The sequence below is a fragment of the Anopheles gambiae genome, chromosome 2 (assembly GCF_943734735.2).
Source record: "Anopheles gambiae chromosome 2, idAnoGambNW_F1_1, whole genome shotgun sequence".
NCBI lineage: Eukaryota > Metazoa > Arthropoda > Insecta > Diptera > Culicidae > Anopheles > Anopheles gambiae.
Window position 1 is genome coordinate 88,109,086 of NC_064601.1, and position 22,783 is coordinate 88,131,868.

At 46.5% G+C, this 22,783-nt stretch overlaps 7 protein-coding genes across 13 annotated transcripts in view; 2 read left to right on the forward strand and 5 right to left on the reverse strand.

Moving 5' to 3' along the window:
• Window positions 1–8,069: 8,069 nt before the first annotated feature.
• On the reverse strand, window positions 8,070–13,731 carry LOC5667318 (transmembrane protease serine 9). The gene is made up of 7 exons (XM_001688662.2): window positions 13,184–13,731; window positions 12,871–13,112; window positions 12,639–12,811; window positions 9,687–10,150; window positions 9,216–9,627; window positions 8,767–9,084; window positions 8,070–8,694 (listed from the first exon to the last, which is right to left on the reverse strand). The coding sequence occupies exons 1-7, from the start codon at window positions 13,698–13,700 to the stop codon at window positions 8,124–8,126; spliced, it is 2,697 nt and encodes an 898-aa protein (XP_001688714.2). The 5' UTR covers window positions 13,701–13,731; the 3' UTR covers window positions 8,070–8,123.
• On the reverse strand, window positions 9,173–10,187 carry LOC5667317 (chymotrypsin). The gene is made up of 2 exons (XM_001688661.2): window positions 9,687–10,187; window positions 9,173–9,627 (listed from the first exon to the last, which is right to left on the reverse strand). The coding sequence occupies exons 1-2, from the start codon at window positions 10,138–10,140 to the stop codon at window positions 9,212–9,214; spliced, it is 870 nt and encodes a 289-aa protein (XP_001688713.1). The 5' UTR covers window positions 10,141–10,187; the 3' UTR covers window positions 9,173–9,211.
• LOC1276373 (collagenase) lies at window positions 11,417–12,601 on the forward strand. The gene is made up of 3 exons (XM_315712.5): window positions 11,417–11,811; window positions 11,883–12,034; window positions 12,114–12,601. The coding sequence occupies exons 1-3, from the start codon at window positions 11,486–11,488 to the stop codon at window positions 12,551–12,553; spliced, it is 918 nt and encodes a 305-aa protein (XP_315712.5). The 5' UTR covers window positions 11,417–11,485; the 3' UTR covers window positions 12,554–12,601.
• Window positions 13,732–13,980: 249 nt separating the features above from the next.
• Window positions 13,981–18,008, reverse strand: LOC1276375 (transmembrane protease serine 9). Its single transcript, XM_061640522.1, has 9 exons — window positions 17,719–18,008; window positions 17,240–17,648; window positions 16,993–17,165; window positions 16,275–16,628; window positions 15,801–16,197; window positions 15,561–15,722; window positions 14,728–15,098; window positions 14,264–14,660; window positions 13,981–14,198 (listed from the first exon to the last, which is right to left on the reverse strand). Exons 1-9 carry the CDS (start codon window positions 17,955–17,957, stop codon window positions 14,019–14,021), a joined length of 2,682 nt encoding a protein of 893 aa, XP_061496506.1. The 5' UTR covers window positions 17,958–18,008; the 3' UTR covers window positions 13,981–14,018.
• On the reverse strand, window positions 15,378–16,649 carry LOC1276376 (serine protease 1). Its single transcript, XM_315716.5, has 3 exons — window positions 16,275–16,649; window positions 15,801–16,197; window positions 15,378–15,722 (listed from the first exon to the last, which is right to left on the reverse strand). Exons 1-3 carry the CDS (start codon window positions 16,598–16,600, stop codon window positions 15,546–15,548), a joined length of 900 nt encoding a protein of 299 aa, XP_315716.5. The 5' UTR covers window positions 16,601–16,649; the 3' UTR covers window positions 15,378–15,545.
• Window positions 18,009–18,127: 119 nt separating the features above from the next.
• Window positions 18,128–20,490, reverse strand: LOC3290027 (chymotrypsin). The gene is made up of 4 exons (XM_556350.4): window positions 20,475–20,490; window positions 19,004–19,274; window positions 18,534–18,930; window positions 18,128–18,474 (listed from the first exon to the last, which is right to left on the reverse strand). The coding sequence occupies exons 1-4, from the start codon at window positions 20,488–20,490 to the stop codon at window positions 18,295–18,297; spliced, it is 864 nt and encodes a 287-aa protein (XP_556350.4). The 3' UTR covers window positions 18,128–18,294.
• Window positions 20,491–21,368: 878 nt separating this feature from the next.
• The window catches only part of LOC1276378 (prominin-like protein), a 42,364-nt gene continuing 40,949 nt past the window's right edge, over window positions 21,369–22,783 (forward strand). For all 7 annotated transcript variants that reach the window (XR_009764871.1, XM_061645174.1, XM_061645175.1 and 4 more), the window contains exon 1: window positions 21,369–22,229. The gene's annotated coding sequence lies outside the window, so the exon portion shown is untranslated. The remainder of the gene's footprint in view (window positions 22,230–22,783) is intronic.

Here is a 22,783-nt window from a genome sequence, read left to right on the forward strand (position 1 = left end):
CGATTGTCACAAACACTTTTGCGACTTTTGCGATTGTCGCAAAAACTTCTGCGACTTTTGCGATTGTCGCAAAAACTTTTGCGACTTTTGCGATTGTCACAAAAACTTTTGCGACTTTTGCGATTGTCGCAAAAACTTCTGCGACTTTTGCGACTGTCGTAAAAACTTTTGCGACTTTTCCGATTGTCGCAAAACTTTTGCGACTTTTGCGATTGTCGCAAAAACTTTTTGCGACTTTTGCGATTGTCGCAAAAAACTTCTGCGACTTTTGCGATTGTCGCAAAAACGATTGTCACAAAAACTTTTGCGACTTTTGCGATTGTCGCAAAAACTTTTGCGACTTTTGCGATTGTCGTAAAAACTTTTGCGACTTTTGCGATTGTCGCAAAAACTTTTGCGACTTTTGCGATTGTCGCAAAAACGATTGTCGCAAAAACTTTTGCGACTTTTGCGATTGTCGCAAAAACTTTTGCGACTTTTGCGATTGTCGCAAAAACGATTGTCGCAAAAACTTTTGCGACTTTTGCGATTGTCGCAAAAACGATTGTCGCAAAAACTTTTGCGACTTTTGCGATTGTAGCAAAAACTTCTGCGACTTTTGCGATTGTCGCAAAAACTTCTGCGACTTTTGCGACTGTCGCAAAAACTTTTGCGACTTTTGCGATTGTCGCAAAAACTTTTGCGACTTTTGCGATTGTCGCAAAAACTTTTTGCGACTTTTGCGATTGTCGCAAAAACTTCTGCGACTTTTGCGATTGTCGCAAAAACGATTGTCGCAAAAACTTTTGCGACTTTTGCGATTGTCGCAAAAACTTTTGCGACTTTTGCGATTGTCGTAAAAACTTTTGCGACTTTTGCGATTGTCGCAAAAACTTTTGCGACTTTTGCGATTGTCGCATAAACGATTGTCGCAAAAACTTTTGCGACTTTCGCGATTGTCGCAAAAACTTTTGCGACTTTTGCGATTGTCGCAAAAACGATTGTCGCAAAAACGATTGTCGCAAAAACTTTTGCGACTTTTGCGATTGTCGCAAAAACGATTGTCGCAAAAACTTTTGCGACTTTTGCGATTGTCGCAAAAACTTCTGCGACTTTTGCGATTGTCGCAAAAACGATTGTCACAAAAACTTTTGCAACTTTTGCGATTGTCGCAAAAACTTTTGCGACTTTTGCGATTGTCGCAAAAACTTTTACGACTTTTGCGATTGTCGCAAAAACTTCTGCGACTTTTGCGATTGTCGCAAAAACGATTGTCACAAAAACTTTTGCGACTTTTGCGATTGTCGCAAAAACTTCTGCGACTTTTGCGACTGTCGCAAAAACTTTTGCGACTTTTGCGATTGTCGCAAAAACTTTTGCGACTTTTGCGATTGTCGCAAAAACTTTTTGCGACTTTTGCGATTGTTGCAAAAAACTTCTGCGACTTTTGCGATTGTCGCAAAAACGATTGTCACAAAAACTTTTGCGACTTTTGCGATTGTCGCAAAAACTTTTGCGACTTTTGCGATTGTCGTAAAAACTTTTGCGACTTTTGCGATTGTCGCAAAAACTTTTGCGACTTTTGCGATTGTCGCAAAAACGATTGTCGCAAAAACTTTTGCGACTTTTGCGATTGTCGCAAAAACGATTGTCGCAAAAACTTTTGCGACTTTTGCGATTGTCGCAAAAACGATTGTCGCAAAAACTTTTGCGACTTTTGCGATTGTCGCAAAAACGATTGTCGCAAAAACTTTTGCGACTTTTGCGATTGTAGCAAAAACTTCTGCGACTTTTGCGACTGTCGCAAAAACTTTTGCGACTTTTGCGATTGTCGCAAAAACTTTTGCGACTTTTGCGATTGTCGCAAAAACTTTTTGCGACTTTTGCGATTGTCGCAAAAACTTCTGCGACTTTTGCGATTGTCGCAAAAACGATTGTCGCAAAAACTTTTGCGACTTTTGCGATTGTCGCAAAAACGATTGTCGCAAAAACTTTTGCGACTTTTGCGATTGTCGCAAAAACTTCTGCGACTTTTGCGATTGTCGCAAAAACGATTGTCACAAAAACTTTTGCAACTTTTGCGATTGTCGCAAAAACTTCTGCGACTTTTGCGATTGTCGCAAAAACTTTTGCGACTTTTGCGATTGTCGCAAAAACTTCTGCGACTTTTGCGATTGTCGCAAAAACTTTTGCGACTTTTGCGATTGTCGCAAAAACTTTTGCGACTTTTGCGATTGTCGCAAAAGCTTTTGCGACTTTTGCGATTGTCGCAAAAACGATTGTCGCAAAAACTTTTGCGACTTTTGCGATTGTCGCAAAAACGATTGTCGCAAAAACTTTTGCGACTTTTGCGATTGTCGTAAAAACTTTTGCGACTTTTGCGATTGTCGCAAAAACGATTGTCACAAAAACTTTTGCGACTTTTGCGATTGTCGCAAAAACTTCTGCGACTTTGCGATTGTCGCAAAAACTTTTGCGACTTTTGCGATTGTCGCAAAAACGATTGTCGCAAAAACGATTGTCGCAAAAACTTTTGCGACTTTTGCGATTGTCGCAAAAACTTCTGCGACTGTTGCGATTGTCGCAAAAACTTTTGCGACTTTTGCGATTGTCGCAAAAACTTTTGCGACTTTTGCGATTGTCGCAAAAACTTTTTGCGACTTTTGCGATTGTCGCAAAAACTTTTGCGACTTTTGCGATTGTCGCAAAAACGATTGTCGCAAAAACTTTTGCGTTTTTTGCGATTGTCGCAAAAACTTCTGCGACTTTTGCGATTGTCGCAAAAACTTTTGCGACTTTTGCGATTGTCGCAAAAACTTCTGCGACTTTTGCGATTGTCGCAAAAACTTTTGCGACTTTTGCGATTGTCGCAAAAACTTTTGCGACTTTTGCGATTGTCGCAAAAACTTCTGGGATTGTCGCAAAAACATCTGCGGTTGTCGTAAAAACTTCGGCGATTGTCGCAAAAACTTCTGCGATTGTCGCATAAAACTTCTACGATTGTCGCAAAAACTTCTGCGATTGTCGCAAAAACTTCTGCGATTGTCGCATAAAACTTCTGCGATTGGCGCATAAAACTTCTGCGATTGTCGCATAAAACTTCTGCGATTGTCGCATAAAACTTCTGCGATTGTCTCAAAATCTTCTGCGATTGTCGCAAAAACTTCTGCGAATGTCGCAAAAACTTCTGCGATGGTCGCAAAAACTTCTGCGATTGTCGCAAAAATTCTGCGATTGTCGCAAAAACTTCTGCGATTGTCGCAAAAACTGCTGCGATTGTTGCAAAAACTTCTGCGATTGTCGCAAAAACTTCTGCGATTGTCGCTGAAACTTCTGCGATTGTCGCAAAAACTTTTGGGATTGTTGCAAAAAGTTCTTCGATTGTCCCAAAAAGTTTTCCGATTGTCGCAAATTTCTGCTTTTGTTACAAAAACTTCTGCGATTGTCGCAAAAAGTTTTGCGATTGTGGCAAAAACTTCTGCGATTGTCGCAAAAGCTTTTGCGATTGTCGCAAAAACTTCAGCGATTTTCGCAAAAACTTCTGCGATTGTCGCAAAAACTTCTGCGATTGTCGCAAAAACTTTTGCGATTGTCGCAAAAACTTCTGCGATTGTCGCAAAAACTTCTGCGATTGTCGCAAAAACTTCTGCGATTGTCGCAAAAACTTCTGCGATTGTCGCAAAAACTTCTGTGACTGTCGCAAAAACTTATGCGATTGTCGCAAAAACTTCTGCGACTTTTGCGATTGTCGCAAACACTTCTGCGATTGTCGCAAAACCTTACGCGATTGTCGCAAAAACTTCTGCGATTGTCGCAAAAACTTCTGCGATTGTCGCAAATTTCTGCGATTGTCGCAAACACTTCTGCGATAGTTGCATAACCTTCTGCGATTGTCGCAAAAACTTTTGCGACTTTTGCGATTGTCGCAAAAACTTCTGCGATTGTCGCAAATTTCTGCGATTGTCGCAAAAACTTCTGCGATTGTCGCAAAACCTTCTGCGATTGTCGCAAACACTTCTGCGATTGTCGCAAAACCTTCTGCGATTGTCGCAAAAACTTCTGCGATTGTCGCAAAAACTGAATACGTTGTGTAATTAAGAAGTTTTCGTGAATCACAACAGCCGAACGATTTTGTACCAAAATTCATTTCGCACTATTTTCAGATTGTGACTGTACTTATTTTTATGGGCCAACCTGATGGTCCCGTAGATCGCCACCGAGGACACTCATCGGGCGTAGATCGAAGTGTGTGTGCGATCTATCGGGAGGTCAGCGAACGCGCGCTCGGCACGATGCATGAGTGCCGATCGGGAGAAAGGGAAAGATATGGCGCGCGTTTGAGAAAGGTCGTGTAACAAAGTGGTAGCAAATCGTTTAAGAGCAATCAATAATAAACAAGGACTTTCCGAACACATCGTTTTAAAGGAAATAACGCGTTAACGTTTCTTAGCGTTCTTCGAAAGAAAACGAAAATATAACACTTATCACAAAATCCATATCCGGTTCGAAGGACCAAATAAAATAGCTCGCAACTAAATTACTTTCGGATCGCTCGGTTCACTTCTAAACATCTCGGTGGTTACGTTACGACTAAATTATTAAACATATTTACAATTCACTAACATATTAATCTTATATCGACAACATTTCTATAAACAAGTAACTGAAACAAATAACCTTCTTTTGGGGTAATGGCTCATGCAATCTTTGCTTAGGGCGGCAGTCCATGAGATTGGCATGTTGTTAAGACGTCCGAGTTGACCGTGGGACCCTTTTTTTATAAAAATATTTATTACATGTATTTATTTACTTAACATTATTTACAATAGACAACAGGAAAGGACATCTAAATCAATCACAGGATCATTGTTTCCAATGATGTGGATAATATAGTTTGAAAATATGCGAAGTATTTCACTACAAGTTGCTGCACTTAAACCACTTAACTCAGGGACGTGTAGATCTTCGTAAGATAGTTGTCTGTTGGGACTGATATCGTTAAGACGTCTTTGTAAAACTGCCCATGCTGGTTTTGATCGGTGACACACCGAGAACTTATGTTTGATTGTTTCATCCATTGGGCAGTGTGGGCATGTTGGTGATGTAATGCGGTGATGACGAAAAAGATCAGCACAATTTTTTATTTTATTGTTCACCAGTAGATATAGGTATGATCTTTGTTCGGAATTTAGCTTTCGATTGCTTATGTTATGCCAGACCCTGCGCCAATTTCTTGTTGGTGTCTCCAAAAATACTTTGGGATTTGGTAGAGACTTTGTTATCTTTTTTGTCAGACTTTTTGTCGTTATTATAGTATCCAATCCAATTGGTATATCCCACCATATTGGTATTGGTATTGGTATCCCACCATATGTTTTTTTACAGTTTTTAGGCATGGATAGCTGCTTGGGACATTTGCTTCATTTACGTTATTAATTATCTCGGAGCTTACGCAAAGGCTGTCTCTGTGTGTTATATATCGATTACATAGCAGTGCTGGAACTTTTATGGCTGGAATGTGAAGGTTTAGTCCTCCACGCAGTTTTGGAAGAGCAAGTTGTTGTAGAGGAACTCTAGTACATCCACTTCCACTCCAGAGTAATAAGCCTATAAGGGACGTTATTTTTGCTATGTCCATTTCTCGAGCACCACACACCGAGGCTGTAAACCAAACCTTGGGCAATATGAATGTATTAAGCAGCGTGATTTTTTGGCATAGATTAAGGTTTCTTCTTCTGTGGTACCACACCATCCACCTGAATTTTTCTATGACTATGTCCCAATTGTTGCTCATTGCTTCACGGATGTTATTGGTGAATAGAATGCCGAGAAGTCGTAGTCGTTCTACCGTACGAAGCCATGGTGTTTCTATTGTGTTATTGGTGGTGATGTGTCCTATGTCTAGTGCTGTTGTTTTTTCCATACTTAGCATTGCACCAGAATAGTACCCGAATGTTTCTATTGTTTGTCGCACTTGCTCGATTTTGTTAAGGGAGGTGGAAATTACCGATATATCGTCAGCATAAGCATTGATCAGGTCATTCTGATTGTTACAAAGGCCTTCGAGTGTGGTGAGGAGCGGGTGAAGATACAAAACAAACAACATCATTGACAAGGGATCACCCTGCCTTACGGATCGTTGGATAGGAAACGATGGGGAGAGGTGTCCATTTACTAGTAACCGTGACGAGGATTGCTTTCCAATATACGTTAAAAGTTCTATTAATCTTGCGTTGAATCCCAAGGAGGCCATCGTTGTCCAAAGGAACCTCCTATCTACACGATCAAATGCTTGAGTGAGATCGAAAGAGGCGAGTTTGCCCCTGATTCTCTTTCTCTTGAAGTCTATTATTTTCTCTTTGATAGCAAGAACAGCTTCGAAAATATTATGCGGTTTGTTACTACATTTTTGTGATGGTGAAATGATGTGCCATGTTTCAATTATTCCCTGCATACGTATTTTAAGCATTCTTGAGAGAAGTTTGTAGTCAAAATTTAATAAAGAAATTGGACGAAAATTTGAGAGGCCCGCTGTGCTTCCTTTCTTTTGCACCAACACAATAATTCCATCCACGAAGCAGCTAGGTATATTGCCTTGAAGAGCATCATTCAGCACGTATGTTAGTTCTCGAGATATTATATCGAAAGTGCGAATATAAAACTCCTTTGGAATCCCATCGGGACCAGGAGATTTACGTGAAGCAGATTTTTTTATTGCAAAGAGGACTTCTTGCCTGTTAAAATCATTCATGCAACTCCTGTTTTCAACACAATCGTCTGGTATTACTTGACTGCTGGAGAAATTGTTACTTGGTGTTTCCGTGTGTTGTACTGATTGGTTATTTTGAGTGTCAGGTGTCCTCTCAGCGTATAATTCAGAATATTTTCTGTACATGTAGTTATTAATCTCCTCCACTGATTCTAAGTTTATGCCTTCGCCTGTTTGGAAACTGGTTATAATGTTTTGTCTCTTCCTCCGCTCCTGCAGATGAAATGTGGAGACACTTTCTCCATCAATATATGTTTCATTTATACGTGTAAAATGATGCAAAAAACGTCTTTGTAGAGCAAGCATTTTTCCTTTCAATAAATTTATATTCTTTAGTTTAGCTGGTTGTTGTAAATATTTTTCGTAGGATGAACCCTTCGATGCAACAAGAACAAAAATACGATAAGAAAACAACTGGACTGAGTGAGTCCGATTGAAGTACTATTAAGGTTTCAAAAGCAGTATCAGGGCATGGAATCAGGATCTGTTCCAGGACTGATATGGAATCTGAATCAGTTCAAGGACCAGTATGGGTGTGGGAACAGTTCCAGAGCCGCAAGGATTGCAGGATCTGCATGGGACCAGGATCGGTTACAGGACCACTATGGGTTCAGAGTAAGTTTTGGCGTGGGTTCGAGATCAATGCCAGAGCCGGTACGGTTTTTGAAGCAATTTCAGTACCGGTATAGAGTCAAGACATATTCCAGATCTGGTATGGGATCGGGATCAACTCCACGTTAAAGCAGTGCTCTCCAATATTTTTAGGATCGTGGACCACTTGGCTTATAAAATACGTTTGCCGCAGCCCACATCTATTAAGGCATGCATTTCATTGACTTTGTTCAACGTTTTTAATCAAAAATATGTTTTAATCTTATTCTAAACGTGCCTGTTAAAAATGTTATCTTGATTCTGGGCAAGAAAAATGCACGAAATATAATGTAATAGGCTTTTCTTCCATTTCTTCGCGAACCTCTTCTGTTAACGCCACAGACTACAAATTGGAGACCACTGAGTTAAAGGACCGGTAGGGAGTTAGGATCAGTTCCAGAGTCAGGTTCATGACTAATCCTAACACCTATATGGGTTTGGAAAAAGTTCCAGAATGAGTTCTGTAAAATTCCAGGTTTGCCATGGGTTCGAGATCAGTCCCAGGAGCGGTGTGAATTTTGAATCATTTTCTTTTAATGTATCCCTCGGAATTTAAAAAAAAAAGATATTTGCGTTCTCTCTAATAAAAAACCATTTCACGCATATCCCAAAATTTATCTTCCACAACCCCGTAACCGGGTCAAATTAACTAGAAGTTCACAAATTCACGTTCTACGTTATGTGGTGTATCGGCCTACTCTCACGTTTTATTTATGTTCTTTATTCACATCACCACAGCGTCCGAGTTGTTCTCAATCCACGTGAGGTACTCGGTGACGCGCGTATGGACCGACGGCCAGCTGCGTTCGCAGCCCATCGAAAAGCCATACGAATGGACCGCGATCAGTATCGTTTGTCCATTTTCCGTTACCGTCACTGGACCACCCTCATCCCCCACGCAAGCTGCACCATTCTCGGTCGAGGTGCACACATTGCGCGAGCTCAGATACAACGGGAAGCTAACCAGACAGCTAGTGTTGGTGATGACGCGCGCACGGAAGTACAGCAGACGTCGAACCGGGACCACCTCGCCCGTGCTTTGACCGGTTTGGCCCCAGCCGGCTATCGTCGTTTCGTAGTTATTAAACGAATGGCCAATGTACAGACGGCTAGGCAGTTGCACAACGCGTATCCGGTCACTCAGCGGCGCCGGACGGGACAGCGTCAGAATGGCCAGATCGTTCGAGAAGAAGAACGAGCTAAAGTCCGGGTGCACCAGTACGGAGGCGACGGTGATAAATTCCTGCACCGCGGTCATATCGTGTGCACCAAGCATTACCGTGATGGTGCGGTAGCTGTGGGAGAGATAAGGGAAACAATATGTGAAGAAGAGCTGGGTTTTGTATCTTGGAGGGCATCACACTTACCCATTGACACAGTTGGCCGAGGTAAGTATGTGGCGCTGCGAGATCAGGGTCCCACCGCAGAAGTACGTATTGGAGGGAAACGTCACGAGCACACCGGCCGCCCACGGTACATCGGTAGGGCCTGCCTCTATCCCGTTGTTGATGCGCCGATCTGGCCCATCCGGCACCGGACTGCCAGCAACCACTGCAATCACACACAAACCTACCAAAATGGTACGAACTACCGATGATAGCTCCATGGTGTCTCGTCTGGGTGATGTGGTCGTCGACGTCTTCCCTCGAACTAAAGCGCGCATTAGCAACAGAGCAACGCGTATTTATAACCCAATCGGGGTATTATTCTAGACGCACAACAACACAATTCGGACGTAAGCGAGAAGTAGCAGATAAGATGAGATCAGTGTGGTGCAGTTGGTCGTACGATAAGCCCACCTTTATTCCCTCTTTACGGTCGGATCAGCGCGTCGGTGTTCAGCTCAAGCCAGTTCATGTACTCGGTCAGCCGTACGTGGACGGCAGGACGGCCCCGCTCGCAGCGCGAAGCCGTAAACACGTGGATGCCGATCAGGAAGGTTTCCCCGTTCTCGGTGACGGTAACCGGTGCGCCCTGGTCACCAACGCACGGTGCCCCACCATCGGTCGCGGTGCAGATGTGCGTGCTGCGGATGTTGGTCAGCAGGAAGGACAGCTCGCAGCTCAGGTTCGTGATGACGGGGCTGCGGATGAAGCGCAGGTTCGGCATCGGCAGCGGTTCGCCCGTGTTGGTGCCGGTTTCACCCCAGCCCGAGATCGTCGTGACGTAGTTGTTGAATGAGTGGCCAATGTACATGCGGCGTGGCAGGTTGATGATTTGGATTTGATCTGCAATAACGAGCGGAAGAGTCAGTGACTGTTCCACGATTCCAAGGCCTGTCGCTTACCATTCCAGCGGGGCTGACGCGACAGGGTCAGGATCGCGATGTCATCTCGCTCCAGGAACGAGCTGTAATCCGGATGTACGCGTACGTGCGCCACCGGAACAAAATCGGACGTCGTCGCAATCGTGCTCGCACCCAGCATCGCCGTAATCGAGCTCTGACCGTTCACGCAGGAAGCAGCCGTTAGGACGTGGGTCGGCGAAATCAGCGCACCACCGCAGAAGCTCGTACCGGATGCAAGCGACACGAGCAGCCCAACTGCCCACGGAGCATCGGTCGGACTAGCGATCTGGCCATTGTTGATGCGACGATCGGGCACCGCGTCCGCCTTGGGGTCGTAAAACCGACTCACCTGGCTCCAGTCGACGTCCTGCGCCGAGCGGATCTCGCGACTCGAAGTCGCCACCAGCAGCAGGCTGCTAGTTGCGAGCAGCACCAGTGCACAATACTTTACCATCCTGTCTGTACTAGCAGTGAACGTATAATGAGGTGTGGTTCGAAGGAAACTGTACGTTTTTTAGTCCCTACACAAAGTACGCCCCGTTAGGGAAGGGTCAAGGCAATGGAGGCTCATTAATGTGGAGGAGAAGCCATGGGGGACGTTGCAAATCGGTGTTTTTTCTCCGCTTCCAAAAGCTGCTTATCAATCGTGATTGGTCAGAAAAGGGATTTGCTGCGTGTTTTGTCGACAATATCAATACGTATCGGAAAGTTATGGGGCGTACTGGCTGACGGAGGCCTGTGCTTGACAAAAAATGGGACAGGTGTGCCTTCCAATTTCCCCCCAACAAGGGAATGTGGATTTAGCGATAAGTTTTGCGCTGTTTGTTGTTGATGCGCTTCTTGGCAGGTCTTTCCTTTTGTTTTGAGATTTTACAGGGTACCTATTTATTATGTTGAAAATCATATCAGATTAGCGCATTGGAGTATCTGAAGTCATCTAAATGACGTCTCTTTGATTTGATTAAAGCAATTTTTCAGAAAAAATGAACCATTTGAATCAATATTGCTGAGAGAAACTGTACTTTGCTCAGTAATTTTTCAAGAATTTTGTAAAAACCTGTGTTTTTAATACTAATATTAATTCTTGTATCAGCACTGGAGTTGTTTCTCTTTTTCTAGAGAAATATTCAATATACAACAGTTGTTCAAATAAGAAAAAGACGATTGAAATATTCCAAAGTCAACTAAATCATTCATGGGGTAGGAAAGCTTAACGTCATCCTCATAAAAGTAGTCTACGGCATTCAGAGATAAAGTTAGTTATGTCGTTGATGATAACTTTAAATCTGAGTGGGCCAAGGATAATGTCTAGCAGGACCTCTGTTTGATTTGGAAAAGGTATTGAACATGGTGCTCCAATATGTACAGAAATATTGCTATTCAAAAAATAGCTGAAGCGTCATTCAATGCATACCATGATTCTAGTTTCTTGGACATAAACGTAATGATATTTCGAGTTCATATATTTATCTCATTAAGTACATATCAATAATCAGCTCAAGCTGAGCTTCAGGTTGGCCTGCTTTATTTAAATATCCTAACGTACCAGACTTAACTTTACGATGCAACTCAGATAAGCAGCCCTCCAGAGTGATTACAGCACTGCATAAACCCCAATTGACGTGCAAAACGAGAGTGCAATCGCACATAATCTTATCAGCAAAAATTAGAAAGAATAAAAACCAAAAAAACACTAAACCTGCAACAGCCGTCGTGTTTAAACCATACCGAACAATCTCATTCCACGCTAGTTGCATAGCAAAAGTCATCCAAACCCAATCAATACCCCTCCCGGAACAATGCGTGCGTTGTGGCGAGTGATTGCGCTTAGCGTGTGCCTCCTGCTGCCTGCCGTGATGCAGGGAGCAAGTATATCAAGCCCGGAAGATATCGATTGGTCCAGCGTACGTTCTATACGAGAGAGGCCGGGCTATCGTGGTGCCGTTTCAAGCCTTTCGGAGGAGCCCAACCGTTCGCAGCGCATCTTGAACGGTGTGACGGTAGCGCGCGGAGATATTCCTTATGCGGCCGCTATTCTAATTAGTGAGGAATTTGCCACCTACTTCTGTGGCGGTGTGCTGGTTTCTGAGTTGTTCGTGCTAACGGCTGCATCATGTGTTGAGGGGTAAGACAGATGGAATGTCGATCGTAGCAGTTGTTCCAATAAAACTGAATTGTTTTTTCCTTTTCTTTCAGTGATCGTGATCTTTCCATTACGGTGCTACTCGATGCTGCCCAAATCAACACCGCTGGGGAGTTCATCGCGGTCTCAGAGATCATTGTACACCCGGCCCCGTCCGACAACGACATTGCTCTACTTCGGCTAAACCGTGCCGTGAGACTTAATGGTGAGTACAAGGTCCTTAACAATCTTTCAATGTCTTGTATCATGTACACTTCTGCTAAACAAAACCGTCCTCTTCCCAGACAATATCCGCCCTGTGACACTGCCCAACCGCCGGCAGCGTACGATGACGTTCGTCAACCAGCTGGCATCGATCTCGGGCTGGGGTCGTACCGCTTCCAACACAAACGAGGCACTACCTCTCAACAATCTGCGCCTGGTGCGCAATCACGTCATGAGTAACTTCAACTGTGGCGTCTCGTTCCCATTCACCATTACCGATCAACATATCTGCATCACGGGCGACAGTGGCAGTGCCTGTGCGGGTGACGAAGGTGGTCCACTGACCACGGTTGACGTCGTAACGGGACGTACGTTCCTGATCGGACTGTACTCGTTCACCTCGTTCCTGGGGTGCGGCATGGGACGCCCAACCGTACACACGCGCATTACGGAGTATCTGGATTGGATTGAAGCGAACTCCGACGTGGTGATACTGGACAACTGGGACACGGTAGCATAAGCAAAGGCAAGGACGGTAGATCAAATAAAATTTATTCGCAAACGCAAACACATTTTGTATTTCTTGCTCCGTGTCTTTAGGTTACGCTCGAATGCTCGCTCCAGTGTAGATCTCAATCCAGTTGAGATAGTCGGTGACGCGCGTATGAACCGCCGGCCAGCTGCGTGTGCATCCCCGCGAGTACGTGTACGAATGAATGGCGATTACGGTCGACTGTCCATCCTCCTCCACGATTGTTACTGGACCACCTTCATCACCCTGCAAGAAAGATTGTATGTTAAATTTCTGAATCAAACTCGCTTGCGTAGTCATCTTACCACACAGGGCGCTCCACCATCCGATGAGGTGCAAACATTGGAAGATCTCAGATATAATGGGAAGCTGATCGTGCAGCTAAAGTTGGAGATCACCTGCGAGCGCACCGAACGAAGCTGCTGCATTGGTAGTGCCTCGCCAGTGTTGGAAGCCGTCTCACCCCAGCCACTGATGGTGGTCCAAGCGTTCGTGAACGATTCACCCACCTGTGACCGGCGGGGAAGACGTGCCAGTTGAATTTGATCTGCAAAGCGACAACAAGAACGAGGTCTTTAATTCTTCATTGAATTGTGTCTTACAGAAGACTCCAATTACCGTTAAACCGTGGCATGCGGGAAAGGGTCAGAATGGCGAGATCGTTCGCCTGGAAGAAGGAACTGAAGTCCGGATGCACTCGCACATGGCTCACGACGACAAAGTCCTGCGCGCGCGTAATATCACTCGCACCCAGCAGCACCGTAATGGACGTCTGGCCTTCGACACACGTCGCCGAGGTGAGGACGTGCGTGCGGGACACCAGCACACCTCCGCAGAAGTACGTGCCCTGCTCGACCGACACCAGCACACCGACAATGTACGGCACGTCGGTCGGACCGACGACGACACCGTTGTTGATGCGACCAGTGCGCTCCGGAGCAGGGGCCGCCCGTTCCAAATACCGTTCGACGAAGCTGGCTGCTCGCTTAGCCTTGAACAAGGGACTTTCCTGTACCGGACGCACCTCAGCCCAGTTGATATCTTCCAGACGTGTAATCGTTCCCTCGCCGGAGACGCAGGCAACGACGCTGACGATCGTCAGCCCCAGTAGGGCAACTGCTGATAGGAATCGCATCGTTCGCTGGCTGATTGACTGAAGCGGGATTAGCAGGTGGCGGGAGTATATATGCAGGTCCCACCGTTTGCTAATCTTATCAACAAAAACCCGGGTGGGAACTGTTGCAATTGAGCTGAAGCAGTAGACCACGAAAAGAGGCAACCGAAAAGAAGCGTAGCTTCCAGAAACAAATCGCCTTACGATGGGTGACGTATTTCTAACGAGTCTTCGGCAACAGAAACGCTTAACAACAGGTGTATCGTATGATTGATAAGAGGTGGGGACGCTTTATTTTAGTTGTAGCATTCATTACAAACGGTTCAACAAGAGAGTTTCTTACGGCTCTACAACGACGTCCGAGTTCTGCTGGATCCAGTCCAGATACTCCGTGATGCGCGTGTGCACCGATGGTCGGCCACGATCGCATCCAAACAGGCCTGAGAAGTGGAACGAATGGATTCCAATCAGGAAGGTACGCCCACTTTCGGTAACCGTCACTGGACCACCTTCGTCGCCCTGCGAATGGAAGCAAAAATACAATAGTACCTAGAAATCTTAGAAAACTACGCTCGATTACTTACATTGCACGCTCCTCCATTGTCCGTCGCGGTACAGATGTGCGTGCCACGGATGAACGTATGCGACAGCCCGCAGCGGAAGTTAGACGTCACCGCATCGGTGGCGAACTGCAGATTCATGATCGGGATGGGCTCATTGTCACGGCGTCCCGAGTTACCCCAGCCGGCCGTCGTCGCTGCCCAGCTGTTGAAGTCGTTGCCGATCTGGCTGCGGCGCGGCAGTGCAACCGGCTGGATCGTGTCTCGAATCGGAGCCTCATGCGCAAGCGTAAGAATCGCAATATCGTCCCGGTTGAAGAACGAGCTGTAGTTCGGATGGGACAGGATGTTCGACACACCAATGAACTCCTCCACGCTCTTCATATCCGACGCACCGAGCAGCACGGTCAGGGTGTTGGAGCTGTAAAGCAGGAGTTAAAGAGCGAGCATAATATGGTCTCTTTGCGCCTGTATTGACTTTTGCTTACCCCGAAATGCACACGGCGGCAGTGAGAACATGTCGACGCGAGATCAGCACACCACTGCAGAAGCTGTGTGCCGAGGAGCCCGAGATCAGGACGCCCGCTGCCCACGGGAACTGCGTTGGAGAAGCAATCTGTCCGTCGGCAATGCGTGCGGAGCGGACCTCATCGTCCGTTAGCGGAGGCAGGCCTTGCTTGGCACGAACGGCGTCAGTTTGGTGCAGAGTACGAACCAGCGTCCAATCGATCGTACGAGGATCTAAGCCGATCGCGTGCACTGTGCAGAACGCAGCGAGAAGTAGCGCTAGTAGCCTCATGATTGAAGCAATGCCGTTTGCTGAGAGATTGACACAGGAGACAACTGACCGACTGACATCCTGTCACGGCTCAATTTATGGCCATTTGACACGTAACGGATAGGGGGAGTGTTATCGATTTGATAGCGTCACCGTGATTGATAAGGTAGCTGCTGCGTAGCAGCTACTTGTTTTTGTCAGTAAAAAGCTTGACTTCTGATAAGGTTTGGGGGTTTATCAAAGTATTTCGTTTAAGCTCTTTTTCAAGTTGCATGCAAGATTTTGGCCATCTTCCCAAGATAACTAAAATTTCCAGGGCTCCTCAATCTAAGTTTACACAACGCTTTTTTGCAAAATCGATACCTGTCCCAGCTCGAGCTCAATAGTGCTTGTAGCCTATCGAGTTACGAGAGTACACTAACCTTTATTTCTCTATACAGTGACACTAACTTTTGTACATTGATACGCTCAGACCTTGATTGAGTCCAGCCAAAAAGCGGGGTAGTAAAATCGAGGCGAGCAGCTTCCTTACTGAATGGTCACATCGGTGTTGTCCTGGATCCAGCCCAGATACTCCGTGATGCGCGTGTGCACTGCCGACCGGCCACGATCACATCCAAACAGCCCGGAGAAGTGGAACGAGTGAATGCCCACAAGGAACGTGCGGCCACTCTCGGTAACGGTCACTGGACCACCTTCATCTCCCTGCAAACACCAAAATAATCCAAAGTTTTAGCTGCAATTCAACACGGCAATCCTTCTTCTTATAAAAAAAAAACTTACATTGCACGGTCCGCCATTGTCGGTCGAGGTGCAGATGTGCGTATCGCGGATGAACGTGTGCGACAGTCCGCAGACAAAGTTCGAGTTGACGGAATCGACCACAAAGTGCAGATTGGGGATGGGGATGGGTTCGTTCTCGCGACGCCCCGTATTGCCCCAGCCGGCCGTTGTCGCCGCCCAGTTGTTGAAGTTGTTGCCCGCATCGCTCCAGCGAGGCAGATCGATCGGCCGGATCGTGTTGCGGATCGGGGCCGGGCTCGACAGCGTCAGGATCGCGATGTCATCCCGGTTGAAGAACGAGCTGTAGTTCGGATGGGACAGGATGTTCGACACACCGATGAACTCCTCGACGCGGGTCATGTCCGAAGCACCGAGCAGGATCGTCAGCGTGTTCGAGCTGCAAACGAGAGAGTCGCACAAACACTTTTCAATAATCACTTCAGCTCACGGTGGGCTCAAAATGTCACTGCTCACCCGGAAATGCACACGGCAGCGGTTAGGACGAAGCGTGGCGAAATCAGCACACCGCTGCAGAAGCTGTGCGAGGACGAACCGGAGATGAGCACACCGACCGCCCACGGGAACTGGGTGGCGGTCGCGATCTGTCCCTCGGAGATGCGCGACGATCGTACCTGGTCGTCCGTTAGGGGCGCCAGGCCCTGCTTGGCACGGATGGCATCGGTTTGGTGGAGCGTACGCACCACCGACCAGTCGACCGATCGTGGATCGACCGGGGTGGAGGATACCTGCCCCAGCAGCAGGAGCAGCGCGGTGGCAGCTAGTACGGTGAACTTCTTCATGGTTACCTTCACGCAGGACGGGAGATAACTGGGCAAGGGATCGCTGCTGGGTGTTCGGTTTTATAGGGCGGCTGGGCTTATCGGGTGGCCGACCCCACGCAAGTGCGCAAGTCAGCGCAGGGAGTCTCGATAAGATAGAACATTGCAAATCTGTTTTGGGCTACTGTGGGGGTTTTATGGCAGGAGATTGGTAAGGATTGGCGTTAAGGTGTTGTGTTATATGTGCTTGGTGCATTTTGCGAGTCACTGGTACGCGTTTTGGTTGACTAAAAGACCTGAACGTTCAGAAGAGTTCTTTCTGAGATCCTTTTCCTCAAGAAATAACACTAGAAATGTTTTTAATGTTTCATAAAAAAGCATCTGTATACTTCAAACTCATGTATATTTAAGGTCTAATCACTACATCAGTGTTCGCTTGGATCCAGTCGAGGTACTCCGTCAGGCGCGTATGTACCGACGATCGTCCACGATCGCATCCGAACAGCCCGTCGTAGTGGAAGGAGTGCACACCGATCAGGAACCTGTCGCCTCCTTCCGTCACCCAAACTGGGCCACCTTCATCACCCTGGTAAGAGCAAAACAAACGGGCCAAAAGTAGCATTTAACCCTATCTCGTAAACCTCCAGCAGTTCGACTTACATTGCACGGGCCTCCGTTGTCGGTGGAGCTGCAGATATTCCCATCGCGGATGAAGCTGTGCGAAATGCCGCAGACAAAGTTGGACACGACCGAGCCGGTGGCGAACTGCAGCTGCTGCAGCGGGATCGGCTCGTTGTCCCGATTGCCCGTGTTGCCCCAACCGGCGACTGTGGCGGACCAATCGTTGAACGTGAAGGCGGTATGGTAGCGACGTGGCAGATTGACCACCTGCACGTTCGGCGTCAGATCGGCGTCGCGGGATAGCTGCAGCAGTGCAATGTCGTCCCGGTTGAGTAGCGCACTGTAGCCCGGGTGGATGATAATGTGCGACGGGATGTTGAGCACCGGGATGATCTGCTCGATGCGCGTCATGTCGGATGCGCCCAGCAGTACGGTGAATGTGTTGGTGCTGGCAGTGTAAGTTTGGAAATCAAGCATTAGTGCAAGGGGAACTGTATTGTTGTTTGTTTGTCCCTTACCCAACGATACAGGCCGCTGCAGTAAGCACAAAGCGGCGTGAAATTAGCGCTCCAGCACAGAAGCTACGCTCGTTCGTTCCGGAGATGAGAATTCCCGCCATGAAGGGGAACTGGGTCGGCCCAGCCGCCTGTCCATTGCTGATGCGCGACGAAGGACCACGCAGCTCGATGGCCAGCGCACAAGACGCAAGCACAATCAGCAAACCTACGGCGCCATACGAAAGGCAGTGCTTTGCCATGATGAATCGCGATCGTTCGTTCGTCCGGAATGCACAAACTCAACTGAAGCTCCGTGTGTGAACTTCACAGCCTAGTTGGGTGGGATTTTCCCAAACAAAATGGAAGTTGTCATCATGAACCTCATTCGTGATCGGTCGTAAATTAGGAGATTGTAAGCGATGTGCGCAAATTGTTTGCTATTTTCATTCGATTTATTACCACCCTCGCACCGGATAAGATAAAGGATTAAGCCCTGCCAATGACGTACGTAGGTCGTGCGCCCTTCCCACCCCCCACGTAGACAAGTCGAGGCCACAGTATCGTCGAGTTTTTGGGGGGTTCTTAAATCCACCCCAATCACGGCCTGATTACCGCGTCCGAGTTGGCTTCAATCCAGCTCAGATAGCTGCTGAGACGCACATGAACGGCGGACCGGCCACGATCGCACCCGAACAGTCCGCTGTAGTGGAACGAATGCATACCGATAACGATCGGTTGGCCTGCCTCCGTTATCGTAACCGGGCCTCCGTCATCACCCTGCAAGGACATGAGCGTTTAGGTTGCTTGCTACATCACAAAACTGTACTCCTACTTACATTGCAAGGACCTCCGATGTCGCCCGAGGTACAGATATGATCATCCCGGATAAAGTTGTGCGAAATGCCGCACACCGTGTTGCTGATGACGGGCGTCCGGATGGACTGCAGGTTTGGCGTCGGGATTGGCTCATTGTCCCGGTTGCCCGTATTGCCCCAGCAGCTGATCGTCGTGCCGAAGCCGTTGAACGTGTTGCCCATGTGGGACCAGCGGGGAAGGTTCGCTACCTGGATGTACTCGTTCAGCGGTGTGTCACGGTCCATCGTCAGAATGGCCAGATCGTCCCGGTTGAACAGGGAGCTGTAGTTGGGATGGATTAGTATGTTCGCGACACCGATGAACTGCTGGATGCGGGTCATATCCGATGCACCGAGTAGTACGGTCAGCGTCGGTCGGCTGAAATAGAGTCGAAGACGTAGCAAGGAATGAACTATGTGTTGGGCAAGGTATCAAACGACGCCAGACTCACTTGGACACACAGCTTGCGGTGGTGAGAACGTGACGGGGAGAAATCAAAATACCAGCACAGAACGAATGGGAAGACGAGCCGGATATGAGTATGCCGACGATGAACGGAACGGCCCGTGGATCGGTCAGCTCACCACCGCTGATACGGGCGTTGGGACGCGTCTCCGACACGGTGCCGATGGCCATCGCACCACCGGCAACGAACGCGCACAGCACTAACAACTTGAACATGGTCGGTAAAGTGTTGATCGAGCACTGAGGGGAAGCTTGCCCTCAACGGATCTCACATCGGTGGTAAGCTTATCCGCGCGTTTGGTGATAAGGCGATGTTAAGTTATCGAATGATAAGATGGTGTAGACGGCAATCGGGGGTGTATTTTAAGCAGGATTATTTGGACACACAATTTAGTGTGATTTGTGCATGACCTGAATGCAGTTCAATTTGTTGGATTTCAATACGCAGCGTGTCATTCAAGTTCTTCTATCTATTTCTTGCCTGATATACACAAGGGATTTTGACGGCTTTGAATTTATTAGCCAGCGATGAGGGATCTGAACATAGAAAATACTAAAATTTCAAAGTTGGTCTTTAACAACAGGTTGATTTCTTCAATCGCAAGATAATAAAAAGTCTGATCTTCGATGTTTATGTACGTAGATAGCCAAGTCCATGCCAGAGATGGCAGTTGGATCTAGTACGCCTGAGAAAAAAGGTCATCGAAGCTTGTTGTTTTATGCATTAGAGATAAAGATAAAACCTCAATGTATTTTAACCTGCCTGTTGTGAATTCGGAATACTCGAATTTTAATTTCGATATTTCATATGTCAAAACGGTACAATTTTCCTGGACAATTGTCGAATGCAAAAACATGAAAAAATGCTAAAAATATTAAATTGCTCAAAAGATGGAAATAACGGATTTTTTCACCATTGGTAATAAATAAGTAATTAAGTATACAAACAATCAAAAGGATTATTTATCGAATAACTTACGCGAAAATTCGAAATGCGCGAATGTCTCTGGAGCGCATTATTCGCGGTACTCGTGAAAAGAATGTAAAGGATAAACAGGTTTTGTGACAGGGAACCTACATTATTGTTACCGTTTTAGAATCCCGATACTCTAAATCCAAATTTGTTTAGACTTGCAGGTATTTACAGGAATAAGGTACTTTTGGCATTACATAAGCGTTTTTGATATAAGTCGAGCTAATTCCTTTCTCCTATTTAACACGCGTAGACGACTGTAGTACGGCACCGGGAAAATATGTATCATACAACTTTTGTTGAGGCGTAGGAGAAGTAGAGAAGGATTCGGCGATTCCGAATTGAGTAGGAAGCTGCTCAAGCCAAGCGATCGTTCATGGACAATACTATCACAGGAGATCAGGTGGTGAAATACATAGGATATTAATATACCACCACTTGATATACGGGTTCTCGAAATAGCAAAAGTCGCTATGGCAATTACCATTTTCAATTACCATGTTCAAACAATTGAACAGTGATTAATGTTTTTTTTTCAATGAATTATTCCATCATTTAACTTGCTTTTATAGAATTGTTTATTGATAGCAAGAGTATATCTATCATTTCTTTAGATAGGTCCAGTCAGTATTTGTTCTTGATTGAACATGATTTTTGGATTGGTCCCTTGGTGCTTTTCATGCAAGAAGAACCTACGTCGTTAGGAGTTGTTGTTAGGCAAAAGATAGCCGATTCTTATTTAATTGTTGAAACACATTTCTATTGGTAGGGGAGAGATTCGCAAACGAATCTAAAAACAGTCGAGTGTTTTGGGGTCTGTTTGAATCAGAATCCACCCTCCTCTGGGCAAGTTGGGCTGTCCTTTCAATCTTTTATCTTGTGAGCTACAGTCGGAACTCAATAATTGAACGCATTTGGCTTTCTTTTTGGTTGGCTGCTCGATAAATAATGGAAAGATCATCATAAAATCATTCCATTTGCATGGAAAACGAAAACTAATCAATATAGAACAATGTCATACTCTGTTTAGATAAATTCCTATGCTTTCGTACTCGAAGTTCAATCAATGAGTTCTGTCTGTATTTAAAATGTCTCTAAAATAACGTTACAAAGTATTGTGCAAATGTTTAGCCAGACTGTCATTAATTCCTGTAGCTAACGGTCAAATTGAAACTGCACGAAAAAATCACACAAACTGCTCGAACACAGGGAACTGTAAGGAAAGAGACAGCTCTATTTCGGTCTAAGGCTGACCCTTTTCCTCTGTCGTCGTTTCCATGGGAGTGAAAATAAAATACCACTGAGAGAATTGCTCTCTCTCACACACGCTCTCGCTCTCCCGCACCGTTCTCGCATTCTCGTGCACCGCAAAATGGTTATTTACTCTCGCGCAGTCACAGCGGACGGACGTGCGTGTGCGGTACGTAGTCCGTGTGTTCGCTCCGAATGTTTTGGCGTTAGAAAAGGCCACACCAAAAAGGCAACAGTGAGGGAGGTAATGCAAAGAAGCTGAAACGATCCAGCGCAGCAGAATAGAACAGCGTGCGGTGGCGCCGGGCCAAAGCGGTGTGCATTTCAATTAGGGAAAGAAAAAGGAATCGTGCTGCTTTTTCCCCCGTGCACTGCGACGAAGAGTAGTGTGCCCGGTGAGGGGGAGTCGCCGCCCCGGTTGTGTCTGTGATTGCTGTGTGAAGGATAGTGCAGTGTGCGTTATTTAACAGTTTGGGTGATTTGGGAGATTAGCGAAAATCATTGGTGCGATAACGCCCCGTGCGTGTGTGTGTGCGTCTGCAAAGTGTCCAGCGAAGTGTGTAAGGGTAGTGTGGCAGGGGTGGTATCGTGGGCGGTGTATGTGCGTTTGTTGAGTGGTTTAATTGGCGTTCTGTGTGCTGCATACTCACACACCAACACAGAAGGTGAGCAGAGTTGAATGAAAAGTGCATCGAATCAGTGCAGAAAAGTCCGCTCGGTGAATATGTGAAGTGCGTTTTGCTTCCGAGCCATTTCTTCGCTGGAAGAGGCCCGTATTCCGTTCTTGTGGGCTTCTTTGTTTAGGGTGTGCAGAGCAGAAGGAGCGCGAAAGAGAAGGAGCGTTGGTGTGCGAAACGAGAGCGAGCGAGCGAGAGCGAACGCGCAGACACACGCACACCGCAGGAGAGCAAGAGCACGAGCGAGAGAAGAAAGGAAGAAGAAGAAGAAGAAGAGTAGAAAAACAACATCAACAGCAGCCAACGACCGCGTGAGTTCTATTTATTTTTTCCTCCTTTTTTGAGTCCAATCTAGGAATAAAATGAATACTAGATCGCTTTTCGCGATCTGTTCGCACACAAAACGGGGGCTTTCCTTTCCCGTTGTGTGGTGTTGTTTTCTCAGTGCAGTTTGCATACACACTCAAACACACACGCACACATACGCACGCACAACATGCGCATTTGACGGGTGACACACACTGTGCGTGGTGCATGCGGGCATCGACGTTCTTGCTTTCCTTCGAGTTGCTGTCCGCCTCTACCCATACAAGCATACACGCTTTTGCGGCAGCATATACATACATACATCTATGCTTGGCAGGCAGACAGGGCAGCATAATAGATCTCGCGCATGAAACCGGTTTCCGTTCGGACTGGGAAAGCATATAGCAAACAAAAACAACCTCACCGCCGGAGTACATGTCGTCGACGGTGCGCCCTGTTCTTGAAGACAAGGCACCGTTGTGGGTTTTTTTTGATTCTCTGAAAGTGAAACATTATAGAAAAAGAGAAAAAGAGCAAAAGTTCATAAATTGATTCTTAG

Coding starts and splice junctions, on each gene's coding strand:
- LOC5667317 (XM_001688661.2), bottom strand. CDS start 10,140: ATGGTAAAGTATTGTGCACTGGTGCTGCTCGCAACTAGCAGCCTGCTG. Junction 9,628..9,686: donor GCGTCAGCCCCGCTGGAATG/GTAAGCGACAGG, acceptor TCGTTATTGCAG/ATCAAATCCAAATCATCAAC.
- LOC1276373 (XM_315712.5), top strand. CDS start 11,486: ATGCGTGCGTTGTGGCGAGTGATTGCGCTTAGCGTGTGCCTCCTGCTG. Junction 11,812..11,882: donor GCTGCATCATGTGTTGAGGG/GTAAGACAGATG, acceptor CTTTTCTTTCAG/TGATCGTGATCTTTCCATTA. Junction 12,035..12,113: donor CCGTGCCGTGAGACTTAATG/GTGAGTACAAGG, acceptor TCCTCTTCCCAG/ACAATATCCGCCCTGTGACA.
- LOC5667318 (XM_001688662.2), bottom strand. CDS start 13,700: ATGCGATTCCTATCAGCAGTTGCCCTACTGGGGCTGACGATCGTCAGC. Junction 12,812..12,870: donor ATGGTGGAGCGCCCTGTGTG/GTAAGATGACTA, acceptor TCTTTCTTGCAG/GGTGATGAAGGTGGTCCAGT. Junction 10,151..12,638: donor ACTGGAGCGAGCATTCGAGC/GTAACCTAAAGA, acceptor GTTCACTGCTAG/TACAGACAGGATGGTAAAGT.
- LOC1276376 (XM_315716.5), bottom strand. CDS start 16,600: ATGAAGAAGTTCACCGTACTAGCTGCCACCGCGCTGCTCCTGCTGCTG. Junction 16,198..16,274: donor GCTGCCGTGTGCATTTCCGG/GTGAGCAGTGAC, acceptor TCTCGTTTGCAG/CTCGAACACGCTGACGATCC. Junction 15,723..15,800: donor ACAATGGCGGACCGTGCAAT/GTAAGTTTTTTT, acceptor TGGTGTTTGCAG/GGAGATGAAGGTGGTCCAGT.
- LOC1276375 (XM_061640522.1), bottom strand. CDS start 17,957: ATGGCAAAGCACTGCCTTTCGTATGGCGCCGTAGGTTTGCTGATTGTG. Junction 15,099..15,560: donor GGATCCAGGACAACACCGAT/GTGACCATTCAG, acceptor GAGCCGTGACAG/GATGTCAGTCGGTCAGTTGT. Junction 14,199..14,263: donor ACAATGGAGGAGCGTGCAAT/GTAAGTAATCGA, acceptor TTCCATTCGCAG/GGCGACGAAGGTGGTCCAGT.
- LOC3290027 (XM_556350.4), bottom strand. Junction 18,931..19,003: donor ACCGCAAGCTGTGTGTCCAA/GTGAGTCTGGCG, acceptor ACTCTATTTCAG/CCGACCGACGCTGACCGTAC. Junction 18,475..18,533: donor ACATCGGAGGTCCTTGCAAT/GTAAGTAGGAGT, acceptor ATGTCCTTGCAG/GGTGATGACGGAGGCCCGGT.